Here is a 15601-nt window from a genome sequence, read left to right as displayed (position 1 = left end):
TATTCCCCCAAATTTTCAGTTTGGAGGATGATACTGACCAGGGGAATCTGTTTCCAATTTTGTGATAGAGCTCTGTATCCAAAAATTATACCTTCTATACACCTTCATTTTGCATTTCATTCTCCCAAGTTAAGAATTCTATACAAAGGCAAGATCTATGTGACCTCGGTAAAATCTTTTTTTTTTTTTTTGAACCAGAGGTCTAAAGATTAAGCAACTTTTAAAATGATGTTTTAACCTAAAAATAAATATTTTCAGAGAAATCAAGAGTGCTACCCTTCATACAGTCCTTCAGATTAATGATGTTCAATTTGCTTTTCCTACTACATTAGTAATTAAGAAATAGGCTGGTGAGCATTGAACAACCTTCCAACATTAGGGGGTCCTGAAGATTTATGGAGCTCATCCACAAAGTTGCTTTAAGTTGTTGGGGTTTTTAGAACATAAAATTCATGTAACATTTTCTGCCTACCATCATCACATGCAAAGTATTGGTCCCAATGACATTTACTGTGACTGAAACAGGGTGCAGTTTGTTAATCATGCCCCCTGTGGTGGCTGCTTGGAATTGACGTGTCCATTGTTACATTCTGGTACATTTCCTAGATGTTAGTTTGTATCAAATCCAAGATACAGATGTCAAGTTTTATGTCAGATGTCACCAAATGGCACCATCAGAGTTTGCCAGAGAAATGAGAAAAATTTCTTTTCCAGTTATACCTGTGTTCATGTGTGTCTGTGTGCACATGTAAATATGTGCATTATTTAAACCGAATTCAGGATTTCTGATTTGAGTAACAAATGATTATAAATGGTTTAGCTTTGTCAAAAATGACTTTTTTCACACTATGATTTTTTCACCCACATGACTAGGGCTTTTGAAAATCCGGTCTTCTTCCATGAAATTGCATTTCATTCCCAGGAGTTGAGCTATTTGCATTGTTTTTAAAGACAAACTTCTTGCAAGGATATATGATTCCATGTCAGTTTGTCCTCCTCCGTCCACCTACACAGACTCCAAGCCCTACCAAGGGGAAGAGAAGGGAATAGATAAAAGAGAATTTTCAAGTAGGGCATTTGGAGATGATAAATATAAAGAAACACTTGATTTCCAGAATAAATACACTCATAAACTGATGTATCCATGTTTCTTTTATGTCTTAACTGAATTCCCTCTAACAAATGTGTTGAAGTCTCACTGAAGGCAAAGCAATGGACTCTAACGATGAGATGCCAATATCTCTGGGCCTTCTGGTAGCACTGCAAAAATGAAACTGTCTACTTCTTGTCTCTGTTGAACTCCGTAATATCATAGAATCTGGCTTTGGAATGGACATTTTTTTCTTTAGTGACATCTATTCCTGACAGATTCCAAGTACTCAGTTCTCATAGGTACTCACCCTCATTTTGAGGTGATTCCCTCCCACCTCCAACACGTTTCTTTCTTTGTTACCTAGTGGAGTTGGGGGAAGGGAGGGCTGATAATTCCAATGACAGAAAAGACAGGGGTGCACTTGAGCCTGTCATATGAAAAGCATTTTTGTTATCCCTTTAGGGGCCATCATCCAACTTGACACCAGCATTTAAGCTGTGAAAATTATGGGCTCATCCATTTCACAGTGGACGTCAAATGTGCCAGATCTCCCCCATTACTCTTGCCAGAAGACAGGCTGGGCCCATCTTTCCTGTCTGTTACCGATGCTCGCTAAACCTCTTCTCCTTTTCTTGTTTCAGAATGAAGAACAAATTTTGGTATTTTGAGTTTGGCACCTCGGAGACATTCTCGGCGACCTGCAAGAGGCTGCATGAATCTGTGGAGATCGAAGTAAGGAAAAGAGTTCTCCTCAAGGGAGTTAGGAAGCAACTTTTGTGTGTGGAGGGTCCTAGTTGAGCTAAACTCTGAGCTCTGCAAAGAATGCCAAGCTAGGAGTCTCAAATGTTATTTTTGTCCAACTGCCTTGATGTGAGGTTGCCCTAAATTTTGGTATGAAATTCCTCTTGGTTATTAGTGAAGACTTATTACTGAGTAAGAGGGTAAGAAGTGGAGCATAGTTTCTAGAAATCAGTGCATCAGTGACAGCGACTGATGTGGATAGAAAGATATAAGCTAAATGAAAGACTCTAGCAGAAGGAGAGAAAAATCTTGCAAGAAGCCAAAAAAAGGGGAAAAAATCCTTATTATTTCCAGGTCTCAATATTTTATAACCTTTAAAACCCAATTCACTTAAATTGTACTTTCTTGAATAAAGGTTAAAAAATACACTTTTTGCCAATTCATTCCCATTCATTAAGCAGCTTTCCTCAGTGACCAAGGTTGCCATGTTTCCATTACCCATGTAGGAAGTCGAAATGCCAAGAAATAGAGCAAAGTTAGGGAGAAAAAAAGGCTCTCAAAAGTCAAGGAGCAAACAAGTCTACAAAAAAAATATAGGCACCATGGGACACAGGCATCTGAGAGGCTATGGATAAAAGGATATGGCTTGCTTATACCCAGAGAGGTTGAGAGGCTAGATGAAAAAAGGAAGATGAGTTCCTCAGGAATGAGCAAGTTAAAGGCACATGTATAAAATCAGGACTTCACATCTGATCCATAATTAATTTCTATTCATTTTGAAATTTAACATCTCATTTCAAAATGAAAAGGATAAGTAAGCCTTCCTCCCCCACAGCTGACCTGTTCACAATTAGTAAATAAGTTTAGGCAATTTGTTAGGGGGCCAGGTTATTATAACCTATTACCTAGTGAGGTTTATTGTTTGGCTGGGTTTGGTTGGTCTAGACCTGGACTTTTAATCCACAGAGGTAACTCCCAGGGAGAAAACTCCTCCCTCTGATAGAGAAGGGTAACTCCTTGGCAGCTTATGGTCTTAAAGAATTTCCAGGGGCACTGAGAGTTTTTGCCATTCAACCAGTGGCAACACAGAAATCCAGGCCTTCCTGACTCCAACCATTTAACCATTATGTAAGATTGCCTTTGAATAGGTAAGTTCTGTTGAGTATAGGATTGAGTTAATGCCACACAGAGGAACTGTCCAAATTAGAGGCTTCGGTATCCCCCCACCAAAGAGTTAATTTATTTCTGCTGCTGAGAATATACAACATTGGCTATCTTGCCAGGGGTTCCAGGTGTCTCTAAGGAGAGGTGAAATGTTACTCTTCTTACACCCCTGGAGTCTACCTCTGCACAGGAGTTTGCTCAGCCTGTGGCACAGAACAGAAATTAAGCTCCCAGCCCTGGTCACCATAATCAATTCTTCCTACCAACATGAGACAGGGAGGAGACCCCTGCACCTAGAGTCCAAGGACCCCAGTTGCATTATTCATCATGCCATGTAAGTAGGGTCAAGCCACCTCCACCAGAAGCCTTAGATTGCCCATCTGTAAAATGAGTGGGGATAAGGATCTTTTCATCGTGGTTCCCCCTGGACTAATATGAGAATCAGATAAGATCTGTAAAGTGATATTTAGGGTATCACCATCTTTATCATCATCACCATCTTCATCATCATCATCATCATCATCATCATCATCATCATCATCGTCATCATTGCCATCACTAATAATTGACTGAATTTGGGGCATTTTTTGAAATGTTAACTTAAAAATGGATTCAAGATTTCTTTCTAACTCTTACCAGCTGACATTTTTATAATGTTTAATTGGGCATAATAGGTACTTAATTAATATTTAGTGACTGATGGTTGGTTGCTAAAAGGTTTTACGTAATTATCTCATTAGATTTTCTCATCTGCCCTCTGTGGTGGATGTTATTATTCCCATTTGACAGAAGAAAAACTGAGGCTGAAACATTAAGCTAGGTGGGGGAAATAGAGACACAAGAACTAAATGTTGACTTTTAGAATCAATTATAACATGCCATGGTCTAAGGGAAACTTGTATTGAAATGGAGATGCTGCTGTTTCATAAAACTTGCATGAGGATCAAAAGTCACCTTGAGCAAAGCTGATGAGGTTATCCGGGTTCAGCATCTTGATCCTTGACCCTTCCTCCAATGGCATGGGATGGTTCCTTACGTAGAACTTAGAAGGGGACCCAACAATACATCCAAAACTTTAGAGGGATAACTTTAAAATATCATTCACATAGTATCAACCTTTGTGCCTTTTTATATAATGAAAAACAGATTTTTGTCTGAAAATGTGATATTTTAAGCAAAAAAAAAAAAAAATTCTCTGCCACCTTAGTGGATCTCTGATTTTACTGCCATAGGCTCTTTTTCTGCTAGCTTAGTTCTGATTCTCTTCGTATTTCACAGACTCACAGAATGTCAGAGTATAAGATCAAACTTCAAATTGGAAGGGACCTCCAAGGTCTAAGCTGGGGTGGCGGAAATGTCCAAACTCTACCTGCAGAGCCTACCCTTCAGGACACACTCAACCAACATTCATTCAACCTTTGCTTATAGATCAATAAAAGTCAAGGATGGATACACAATCCTGTTTTGTGCCATGTCCTCCGTGTTGCTTGTGGTGCTTGTCCCAGTAGCAAAAATTTCCAATCATGTTTCTTCCACGGCTTCTTTTAGTTGATCACTTACTTATATTTTAATACATCTTTCTGTTTATTTTAATTATGTAGAATATTTGATAATTTACTGTATTGTTTGTGCCAGAAATCTTTTTTAATCAGAATTTGACAAGTTTCTTAGTGCCTCTAGTTTTCAGAGTGAATCGTTTCTTAGTGGTTAGTCCAGGGGGTCAAGACACATCAGGACAAACCCCTTCCTTTCCCTTAATCTATTTCTAGAAGTATTCTCAGGGCTTCTAATGAAAAAGATATGTTCTTGATGTCATTTGACATTTAAATGTCTTACCTAATCAAAGGCGGCAATCCCTGTTTTTATGTCCGTGCATAATAGATGCCATTTGTATAGTATTTTATGCGTCCTCCTAATTGATAGTAATTATATGAAGTTATGCACACTAAACGTAAATGGCCACTAAGGCTCTATACTAGACCATTTTCTCTTCTCCCTTGGTGATCTTATCTTCTCCCCTAGATTCCACGATCATCTCTACACAGATAATTCTCAGATTCTAATACAGAGCCCTTATTTCTCTCCTGACATCCAGACTTGTATCTTCAGCAACTTCTTTGGCACCTCTATCTGGGTGCCCTATAGATATTTCAAGCTCAACATGTCCAAGATGGAACTCATGATCCCTGTCACACCTCCCCCATCACCCCCCACTAAATAAAAGTCTCTTACCTTTCCTGAACACCTCTATTACTTTGGAGGTTATCCTCCCAGTCACTCAAGCTCATAACACAGGTTCCATTTCCACTTCCTTCCCCTCTCCTTCCCTCCCTCCCTCCCTCCCCTTCTCTGTCTCTCTGTCTCTGTCTCTGTCTCTCTGTCTCTCTCTGTCTCTCTGTCTCTCTGTCTCTGTGTCTCTGTCTCTCTCTGTCTCTCTCTGTCTCTCTCTCTCTCTCTCTCTTCTCTCTCTCTCTCTCTCTCTCTCTCTCTCTCTCTCTCTCTCCTATATGAAATCTGTTTCCAAATCTTGTGATTTCTACCTTCACCACATCTCTCATATGTATCCCCTACTTTCTACTCACGCAGCCACAAATCTACTGTAGAATTTCTTTATCTTTTCCCTGAACCATTGAGATAACTATCTCCTTAAGTCCATTACTCCATCTCCTCATTCCAGTCCACCTTCCACTTAGCTGCTAAGGTGATTTCCGCAGAGTGCAGGTGTAACCATTTCATTCTCTCTACTTAATAAATCTCAGCATCTCCCTACTACTCCAAGAATCCAGATTGGTAATAGGAACATCCAGAAAAAGTAAGAGTTATTTGTTTCGGGGTGTGTGTGACAGGGATCATTAGTTCCATGTTGGACATGTTGAGCTTGAACTACCTATGGGACATTCAGGATATTGAAGACATCCAATGAAAGAAATCACTGAAGATAAAACCTGGAATCCAATATAGCATCTGCTGTTTGGTATTTAAAGTCCTTTCTAATGTCACCCTCCAACCTTTTCTGTCTCATACTTCTCTCCCTCCATATATTGCCTTTTCCAACTTCACTGGCCTCCTTCAAGTTCCTTGGATCAAAAACTCCATCCCTTGTCACTAGAACTTGGCATTGCATTTCCCCCATGTCTGGAATGCTCTGCCTACTTAGCTTCTCCTCTCATTCCCTCTGGTTCCCTTTAAGAGTCAGCTCTTAATTGCATTAATTGCATTTTTTCAAGTCCTTCCTGGTCCCCACCTCCCTCTATTCCCTCCTAGTATTTTCCCTTGCTCAATTACTTTCCATCGATTTTATATAGATCACGTATACAGCTACTTATTGACAAGTTGTCTACCCTTTTAGAATATATGCTTCCTGAGGGAAGGGATGGTGTTTTTGCTTTTCTTTGTATTTCTAGACCTTAACACAGGATCTGGGATAGAGAAAGCATGTACTAAATGCATCTTGATTGACTGACTGAATATCAATATTTACACTATATTTTATTTCCATAATAATGGCTTACTATATTAATTACAAGTGCTTTACAAGCACAGGTTGTCTTACTGGAGCCTTGCCCCAACCCTATAATGCAGTCACTGCAGTTCTTATCATACTATTTCAGAGATGAGGAAACTGAGACTCTTGAACGTGTAGTGATTTCCCCACAGTTATCCAGCTAAGTTCATTTGAATCCTTTCTCCTGGACTATATATAGCCTCTGCCCAAAACTGTCTAAAATATTTAGATAATTGCTGGATTGTCTTTGACCAGTGAAGTGAACAAGGAATTTGTAGGAAAAGCCTATTCATGACCCCTGGGTGTCTAATGACTGAATAACACAGGACGGATAATACCCATTGTTGACACATCCCACCATCTTCTTCCTGCTAGCTTTAACTTTGTCAGTCGAATAAGGAAACAAGATTGATAGTTTGAGGCTGAGCCTGTGGTGTTCCACTAATTCAGTCATTTACAACCATATTCAGTTATAGAGTAAATCTCCCCTTTTTTCTGGATATTTGTATAATACTTTGGATTTATTGATGGTCTGTGGTCATCAGCTTCCCAGCTTTTATTTTTTGTGTCTCTTCACTTGCCTCTGTGTGTGAGAGTGTGCATGTGTGCATGTGTGTGTGCATGTGTATGTGTTTGTGTGTGTGTGATCTGAAGAGAGGATGAAAATTTTATCTGGCATAATATGGAAGCATTTATATTTCATGGCTGTTGCCTTAGTATGGAGTTTCTCCAGTGTGGCCTCCATCAAAAATGGAATGGCGATGATCTAGGCTAATAAGCATAACATTAACTTGAAGAGAAGAAGGCAACCTAGGGGCATCAACTGATTGAGACTGACCCTTCATAAAGACTTCTGTCCTGCAGTTCATTGTCTTCTCCTCAGACAACTAGTGTTCTTTGAAACTCTCAGGGAATCTCCTTGCTTTCCTGAGATTCACTCACTCAGATCTAAGGAAACTGCTTTCTATGACCTCTCTGGGCCAGAGCTGCCTCATCTTTAAATAAGGGCTTGTGTTGGATGACCTCCAAGATCCCTCCCAACCCTAGATCTAAGACCACATCTGTGACTGAGGTGGAGCAGAATCAGAGAAACTCAGAACTGGTGGGGTGCTCAATTAATGAGTTCAACCCCAACATGAGTGGGAAACCCCTCTACAACATTCAGCTCTTGTCTAGAAACTTCTAGCAAGGTGGAACCTTCGATTTCCTGAGGAATCCTATCCCACTCTTATTTGTCCCTTAAGGACTAGAAGCGTAGAGTTTTGTGTTCCTTACTTTGAGCCAAATGTGATCAGCTATCTGACACTCCTTTCAACATGTTGAAAAGCACGAACCTCCTGAAATGTCCCTCCTTTGTTCATAGTTCTACCCTCTGGGTCTAAGTGAAAGTCTACTGAAATCTACTGAAAATCACTCCTCGAGTACTTGCATTCAGCTATCATGTTCCACTTAAGCCTTGTGTTCTCCAGGGTAAACCCCACCTTTCCTTCCGTCAGTTTTCAAGTAGAATGAACTAAATACCCTTCCCTGTGATGCTTGCTTTTCTCTAGACACTTTCTGGTTGAGAAGAACATTCATAAACTATGGTTTCTAGAATGGAACTCAATATCCCAGGGGAGATATCGTACATCTGGACAGGGTAGGGGACAAGGAGATCATCGCTAATCAAGGTGGCATCTACTTTGTTGCCTACTACGTCTTACTATTGGTTTATTTGGAGTCTTGAGGTCCATTCAAAGTCTCTGAAGGAAGCAAGACAAAAAAGGAAGAAAACAGACAGTAACAGTGTACAGTCATGTTTTCCAGCTATCACATCTCAATCTGTTAGGATTGTCAAAGAACGAGGGGGAGAAAGAGCTTCTCTTTGTAGAGTCTTCCTCTCTAGATGAACAAAAGAAATCCTCCTTTACTAATTCTGAAAGTAACTCGTCCCAGCAGGGTTCAGAGGCCTAGTCAAATAATTGTCTTAGTCTGTTGCCTGCTGCGCTCAATATTGAGTGCAAATGGAAGCCAGGCCCCTGAACCATCTTATTTCACAATTCCTCTGTTATTTAAATAATTCGAACTGGTTTGGGGGACGCCAGACCTTTATAAATTAACAGCAGGGAAATACCAAAGGTGTCAGATTGCATATTTATCATCTTTTTTGTGTAACACTTAAATATGTATTAAGAAGTGACTGACATAAATTAGCCAGATTTCCGAAGCCACAGGCCGGAGCTTGTCGAGGACCCCCTTCTGCTTGACATTTCATCCTTGTCAAAGATCAAATTATTTTAATTTAGGCTGCAAATTATAAGGAATGAAGACTTCTTTGTGGGAATTCCCTGTGGTAATCTGACTTTTGTTGTTGCTGCTGCTTGTCAGTGTGCAAAAGATATAATATGCATGCAAATAAGGTTAAAAAATATGTACTATCTAATTATCCAGCCAGTACATTCCACTTGAAGACAGTGGGAGGCCTGACACACAGTATGTGTTTGATTCTTTGAGGCCTGCAGGGTATTTACACAAGATTACTTTTAATTATGAAATTAATATCTGTTTATCTAGAATGTATAGCAGTAAGTGAGGATACACATGAGGAGAATTTTTTAGTAAAATAAATCATCTTAATTTAATACATAGAAAAGGGGGAAAAAATCACTTGGCCTCTGAAAAAGACCTGCAAAGACCTTGTTTTCACCCCTGTCGAAACAAATGGAGCGAAAACTTGGCCCTTTCTCACTTGTCTGCTTCCACCCCTGTGAAGGGGGTCTGCAGTGTGTTATTCTAGCCTCCAGTTTTTGGTTTGGGAGCATGATGGGATTTCTATGTTCCTTTTGTAGAGCACAGAGGAAAGAATGGTAATGTTTGAGCATTAAGTGCAGCCCTCATCTTTCTTCAGGTCTAACCAGGAGTTCTTTTTAGAGGCCAATACAAGCAAGTAGCATCACACCAATGAGATGGGATCTATTTGCAAGGGCAATGCCCAGGATAACCTCTCTCAATTCTAATAAAGAGGAATTCCCCAAAGTTATTTACCATGTAAAGCATTATCTAGTGAAACTAAGGTTTCACTGTGATTTTCATTGAATAAATGGAGAATCATTTTGGGAGAGTCAGAGTTCCTTGAAGTGCTTCACTCCAGCCATCAAACAAGTCTAAAACAACCACTTGATGAAAACAGCCAAGCCATTTGCTTTTCCCATTTCCATTGCAAGGCTAGACAAGATTCCCTGAAAGGTAGCAGGGGGTAATCAAAAGGGATACGGGGTAGCCATGGAAGAAAACTGAGGGTGAACTAGGGCTCCTTGGGACTTAAGCAAGTCATTTGTCAACTTTGATCTTAATTTCTTTGTTGGAAAATCTTGGATTTGAACCAGATGATTTCTAACATCCTTTTCAAATTTACATGTTTTGATTCTTAATTCCACCTACTTTGCCTTTAGAGGTTCTTAACTTGGGGTCTGTGAACATGTTAGAGGGGGAGAGAGAGAGAGAGAGAGAGAGAGAGAGAGAGAGAGAGAGAGAGAGAAAGAGAGAGAGAGAGAGAGACAGAGAGACAGAGAGAGAGAGAGAGAGAGAGAGAGAGAGAGAGAGAGAGAGAGAGAGAGAGAGAGAGAGGTGGTAGATGGACAGCCAGGCAGATAGATAGAAGAACTAATAGAATGACAATAGAATTGCTTGAATATAATTGATTTCCTTTGTCATGTTAGGCATTTGATTTTCTGCATTTACTAATTCTCTTCTGAGAAGTCATCCATAGGTTTCACCCACCTACCAGAAAGGTATAGGATGCACAAAAGACAAGCAAGAACCAAAGTTGACTTTGCCCCTTGCCTTTGCCAGGCCCTGTCCTTTACCATATGTAAGAACATATTTTAGAGCCTTTTCTTTTTCTCTTCAATTAACTCCAAGCTCCCTGAATTAATTTACTCTAGACCTATGCTGTTTTAAAACTATGCTTGACTCCTATTCATGATGACTGCAGTCTTCATGCTCTTCCCTCTTCCTAAGGCAGACCATCTTCCCCTTCCTTCTCCTTACCCTACATCCCAAGGAGAACAAGTCCCACTTGACTCAGCACAAGCACCTCCAAGCAGTCCTTCCTAATACTGCCAGTGAAAAGGATTTCTCTTCATCTTTAGAATGATCATGGTACCTTGTATTGGTCCCTCCAAAGATTCTGAATGCACACACCACATTCATTATGGGTCTCTGTTTTATTTCTCCTGGAGACCAGGGCCTCTCTATTCAACTCCTCCTTGTATTTCACACTGCATTTATCTCCATGCCTTGTGTTTGCTACATGCTCAGAAAAAAAGTCTGCATTCAGCATTCAGGATGAATGAGTCAATATCTCTCTAATAAGATTGTAAGCTCCTGGAGGACTTTGTCTGAATCAGCCTCCTTTCACTCCCTTCTTTAAGTAAGCATTTGCTTAACAAATGCTACTGATGAAAACTAGGCCATACTTTCTAAAGGCAGGAAAGCTATAATGACCAAGTCATCTCGGTACACTGGACATCCGAGTAAAGCAGAGTTAGTAGCTATGACTGAAAGGGTGATCAGATGGGAAGAGGAGACAGGTAGATAGACAGCAAGATTTTTATAAATTTGCTTCAAATTAATTTGATCTCACAACTAAAGTGTTCCTTTTTAAATTCACATTTATGATAACCAGTTGGTCTGAAAAAATGGACTCAGAAATGCAAAATAATGGATGAAAATTGTTTCATTAAAATAATAAAAACAGGATAGCAGAAGAAAAATAAAGGAAAAATTCAAGCTTTTCTATTTTTTCTCCCTTTTCCCTTTGTCACTTTCTCTGATCAGTGTGATGGCGTGCAGCTAGATCTAATAAACATCTCGCTGGAAGGAATTGCTATTTTGAATATTCCCAGCATGCATGGAGGATCCAATCTTTGGGGAGAGACCAAGAAAAGGCGCAGTCATCGCCGAACTGAAAAGAAGGGGTCAGACAAGAGAACAACTGTCACTGATGTTAAGGAGCTAAAGTTCGCCAGTCAAGGTAAGCTTTCCAAGCTTCTTCTGAATCGTCATGTGATTTATTAACTCATCTACATCGCCGACTTTTCTAATTGAGGGAACTTTGGTTGCTTCTTGATAAATAACATATTTATGTTCACTTGAATCATGGTATTGCCTGAATAGCATGTGTGATTATAGAACATCACAATAGAAGTTTAGAACACTGTGCAAATTAGACTAAATCATTCGTTTATTCTTTCCACTATTCTGCTGTAAAACAACAGGGAATAATGCTTCTTCTCTCCCAAGGAGATCACTTTGATGCATGTATTTCTTGGATAATAAAATGGTGGCCTCTGCTATTAAGATGTTCTTCATATTCCTTCCCCAAAGTAATCATCTGAAATTGAATGAACCTCAAGTAGAGAAAAATATTCATACACTATTTCTTTTGGCATCAACTCCGATGCTTCATCTCAAGAATCTAAGGGAAACACAAATAAGTCTATGAGGTAAGAAAGGACAGGGATAGTTACAGGAGAAAATTGATTTTTTTTTTCTGACTTCCTACTAAGTCAGGGCAAAAATATGGAATCTTGACCTTATATGTTGGAATCTTGAAATATTATGAATGAAAATTAGGTGCAGGCTGGTGTAAACTCTCTTATTGCTGGGGTCACACGCGAGCAAAGATCAAGGAGAAACTTGCCATTGGTGAGGTTAGAATTGCATCAAGGACCCAGGGTACCCTTCGTGTCCCAAGAAAGGAAGGATGCTTGCAGAACTCCCCACTGTGTTCATTTCAAATATTAAGGGAAGAGTTATTTTTAGTGGAGAGATAGCCACAGACTTGAAAATGACCTAAAAGTGAACAGAAATGGCATTCTTAAAAGTAAAATGACTTAGGGTATAAAAGATAGGTTGGGTTATGATTGTTTTCCAGTTTGAATATTGCCTTTCTTGCTCAACCATAGTGCTCTGGGCTTTCTGTACTAAGGACAGCCTTTGGTTTTGAGTTCTTTCAATTCCATCTGACTTTTGTAACCCCATTTGGGGTTTTCTTGGCAAAGATACTGGCGTGGTTTGCCATTTCCTTCTCCAGCTCATTTTATAGACAAGGAAACTGAGGCAAACAGGGTGAAGTGACTTGCCCAGGGTAAAATAGCTAGTAAATGTCTGAGATCAGATTAATCTTCCTGATTCCAAGTCCAGTGCTCTATCAACTGCCACATTGCTGCCAAAGAGCAGTCTTTAGGAGGATTCATTTTCCTCTATGCAGGTGTTACTGACTCTGCAGCCCATGAAGCCATACTTCTGGCTATGCACAAGACTTGGAATCTCCACAGTGGAGCCATCTGAGGACAGTTGCCATCCCCACTCCCAGATTTGTTGAAGGCTTTGTTGTGCTTTACTTTGATTTTTATAGAAGCTTTACATCATAATCATATCTAGAAATACACCCCCCCTCCCAACTGAAGCCTCCCTTGTCGTAAAGAAAAACAATCAATCTGGTGAGTGAATCTGATGCTGCCAACAGCATTGTATTTTTGTGTATACGTACTTATCTATGTATGTTGTCTTCACTTCCTTGGGATCTGCTCAAGAGCAGCCATTGTTCTTGCCTTTTGGGGGGGCTGGTATCCCCGATCCTCAGCCCAGTCCCTGGCCTGTTCTAGGGGCTTCATGAGTGTTTGTTGACTGACCTGGAGTTGCTCAGGCCCTTGACATGTCCCTTCTTTTAGGAGGGTACCCTGCCATAGGACTGGAGATGCTTATTTGGAAAGGAGATCCCCACCCCCAGCTCTAATCCCATTAATGCCAAGGGAGCAGCTGTACATGGAGGCTGCCAAGGAGGAATCTGTTTGATTGTTTGTTTATCTGTTTGTTTTCCCATCTCCAAATGGGATGAGAGGCAGAAACAACCTCTGAAAAGTACAGAATGTGGTCCGAACTGACATCTCAGGCTATATGAATCATTCCCAGGCCTAGCCAGTTGGACTTGTGATCCAAGGATATATTTTATTACAAGGAAAGCTGGCATATAGTATTGAGTGTGGCCCCTGGGGGTGGGGATGAGGCCAGCATGTACCTAACCTGTCATCACTATTGTCTGATCTATTTCTAGAAATCAATAATTTTGTTCAAACACACATTTCTCAAGGACATAGCAAACCTTAAACTCGAGCGAACCCTCACTCTGGGCCTTGGGTCTTTATTAATTCTTAGATTTACATTTGACATTAAGTTGCAGGTCACATGCTTGCTTACCTACAAAAGATATGTACGTGGGCTTGTCTGAAATGACACATCCCCTATCACCCTTCTCCCATTGGCCCTAGCAGCCAGGCATTTTTAATGACAGTAATGCATTCAGTGACCACCAAATATATCAGAATTGTCAGTCTAGACTTTTGCAAAGTCACCAGACTCTTCCTTCAGTCCTAAGCCTTTTAGTTCTCATAGGTCCACCCACCCCTTAGGTCAGGCCCTTGCCACATCTTATCTCCAATGTGGCACTGACCTCTTCATTGGTCCTTTGGCCACCACTCTCTGCTCCCATCTAGTCTTTACTCCACAAGATTGCCAAATGCTTTTTTTAAGTCTTCTGCCTGTTCATGTTGCTTTGAGGCTCAACATTCATTGGCTTCCTGTAGCCTGATATAAAATACAAACTCCATAGCTTGAAATTTCAAGTCTTCAGACTGTCTCTACCTGATTTTTTTCAGACTGATCTCACGTTACTTCCCTTCACATGGTCTAAGCTATAACAGACAACTTTGAAAGTTGGTATTCCATCCCTACCTCTGGGCCTTTGCAATTCCCCCCAACACACGTACACACAGACACACTCACCTTTATATACCCCCCCTTCCATCTGCCATGCTTTGAAACCATTTCCTTCTCATTTTCACTCCTAGTGTATCTTTCTTCAGTCAAAGTTCACTTTAGGAGCTGTCTATCAAAGGCAACCTTTCCTTCTACCTTTGGTTGGTCATAATCTCCCCTTCCTCAAACTGTCCAAACTTGTCTGTGTTCATATTGTGTGTAGCACTAGAATGGAAGCCCCGTGCAGTCCCTGTTTAGTGGTCATTTTTGTTCTTGTTGTTTTTGTTTGTTCTCCTTGAATTCCCAGGGACATGGCACATAAAGGTATTTAATGAACACATTTTGGATTAGAAAGCCTGGAGCTTCACTCAGACATAGCTTTAGTCCCAGGGAGGAAATGGAGAAACACCCCCGTACCTCTTTTTAAGGCAATTAGAATAATCGAAGGAGAAGGAAAGAATTTATCTCATAAGAATCTTCTTGCTCAAATTCAAGTGTACTCTTCAGATGGGATTGGATCAGCATCTCCTCCTCCATGATGGAAAGAGTGAAAGTAGATTTAATCCCAATACTCCTGAAGGAAGAATTACCCCTACTAAAAAAATACAAAACAAAATGAAAAAGAAAAAACTAGAATATTTTGATTGGATCCCCAAATTGGATGTTGAGATCTTATTTTTTTGGAGCACATTAATTTTGCCAATCAACAAGCATTTGTTAATCTTCTGCTATGGTCCAGGTGCTATGCTATGTAATTGGGAGTGAAAGACAAAAGTGAAGACTGCCTTCAAGGGGGGCAAACAAAGGAGTTTATATTTGATCCTGAAATCAATAGGGAGTCAGTGGGTTTATTGAGTAGGAGTTGGACGTGATCGGAACTTCACTTTAAGAAAATCACTGTGATGGATTTGAACTGAGGAGAGCCTTCTGAAGCAGGGATACCAATTGCTGACTTCGATTTGTCAATAGGGATTATGAGAATACCTCTGTGCACTCTGAAAGGATGGGGGTTAATTAATGTCTTTATAATTTTATAAACGGAAAATACTGAACTTTGTTATCACCCAGAGTACTGCTCAATGGCCTTTAACAGCTAAGAACATGACACTTTCTAAGCTGGTAGAAGATGGACTTATTCTAAATGTGATCGAAATGGACATTTGTTATCCATTATTACCAGTTTTACTCAATGCTTTATGGGTTACTTGGGGTAATTTAGAAGGCAGTGTTCGAAATTGGCTAAATAGAACTGCAACATTCATTTTGGAGCTGAAGACGATGCATTTGGCATTCAAATA

The 15601-nt window shown here is 40.1% G+C and overlaps 1 protein-coding gene across 7 annotated transcripts in view; it reads left to right on the top strand.

The window, feature by feature from the left end:
• DGKB (diacylglycerol kinase beta) overlaps nucleotides 1–15601 on the top strand; it is a 686362-nt gene that overhangs the window by 540422 nt on the left and 130339 nt on the right. For all 7 annotated transcript variants that reach the window (XM_072650808.1, XM_072650809.1, XM_072650812.1 and 4 more), the window contains 2 exons: nucleotides 1735–1825; nucleotides 11322–11517. In XM_072650808.1, the coding sequence (XP_072506909.1) occupies nucleotides 1735–1825; nucleotides 11322–11517 (287 nt within the window). The remainder of the gene's footprint in view (nucleotides 1–1734; nucleotides 1826–11321; nucleotides 11518–15601) is intronic.

This window comes from Notamacropus eugenii, chromosome 3 (genome assembly GCF_028372415.1).
Source record: "Notamacropus eugenii isolate mMacEug1 chromosome 3, mMacEug1.pri_v2, whole genome shotgun sequence".
NCBI lineage: Eukaryota > Metazoa > Chordata > Mammalia > Diprotodontia > Macropodidae > Notamacropus > Notamacropus eugenii.
Note: the sequence above shows the minus strand (reverse complement) of the source record. Positions and strands in the feature narration are given on the sequence as shown.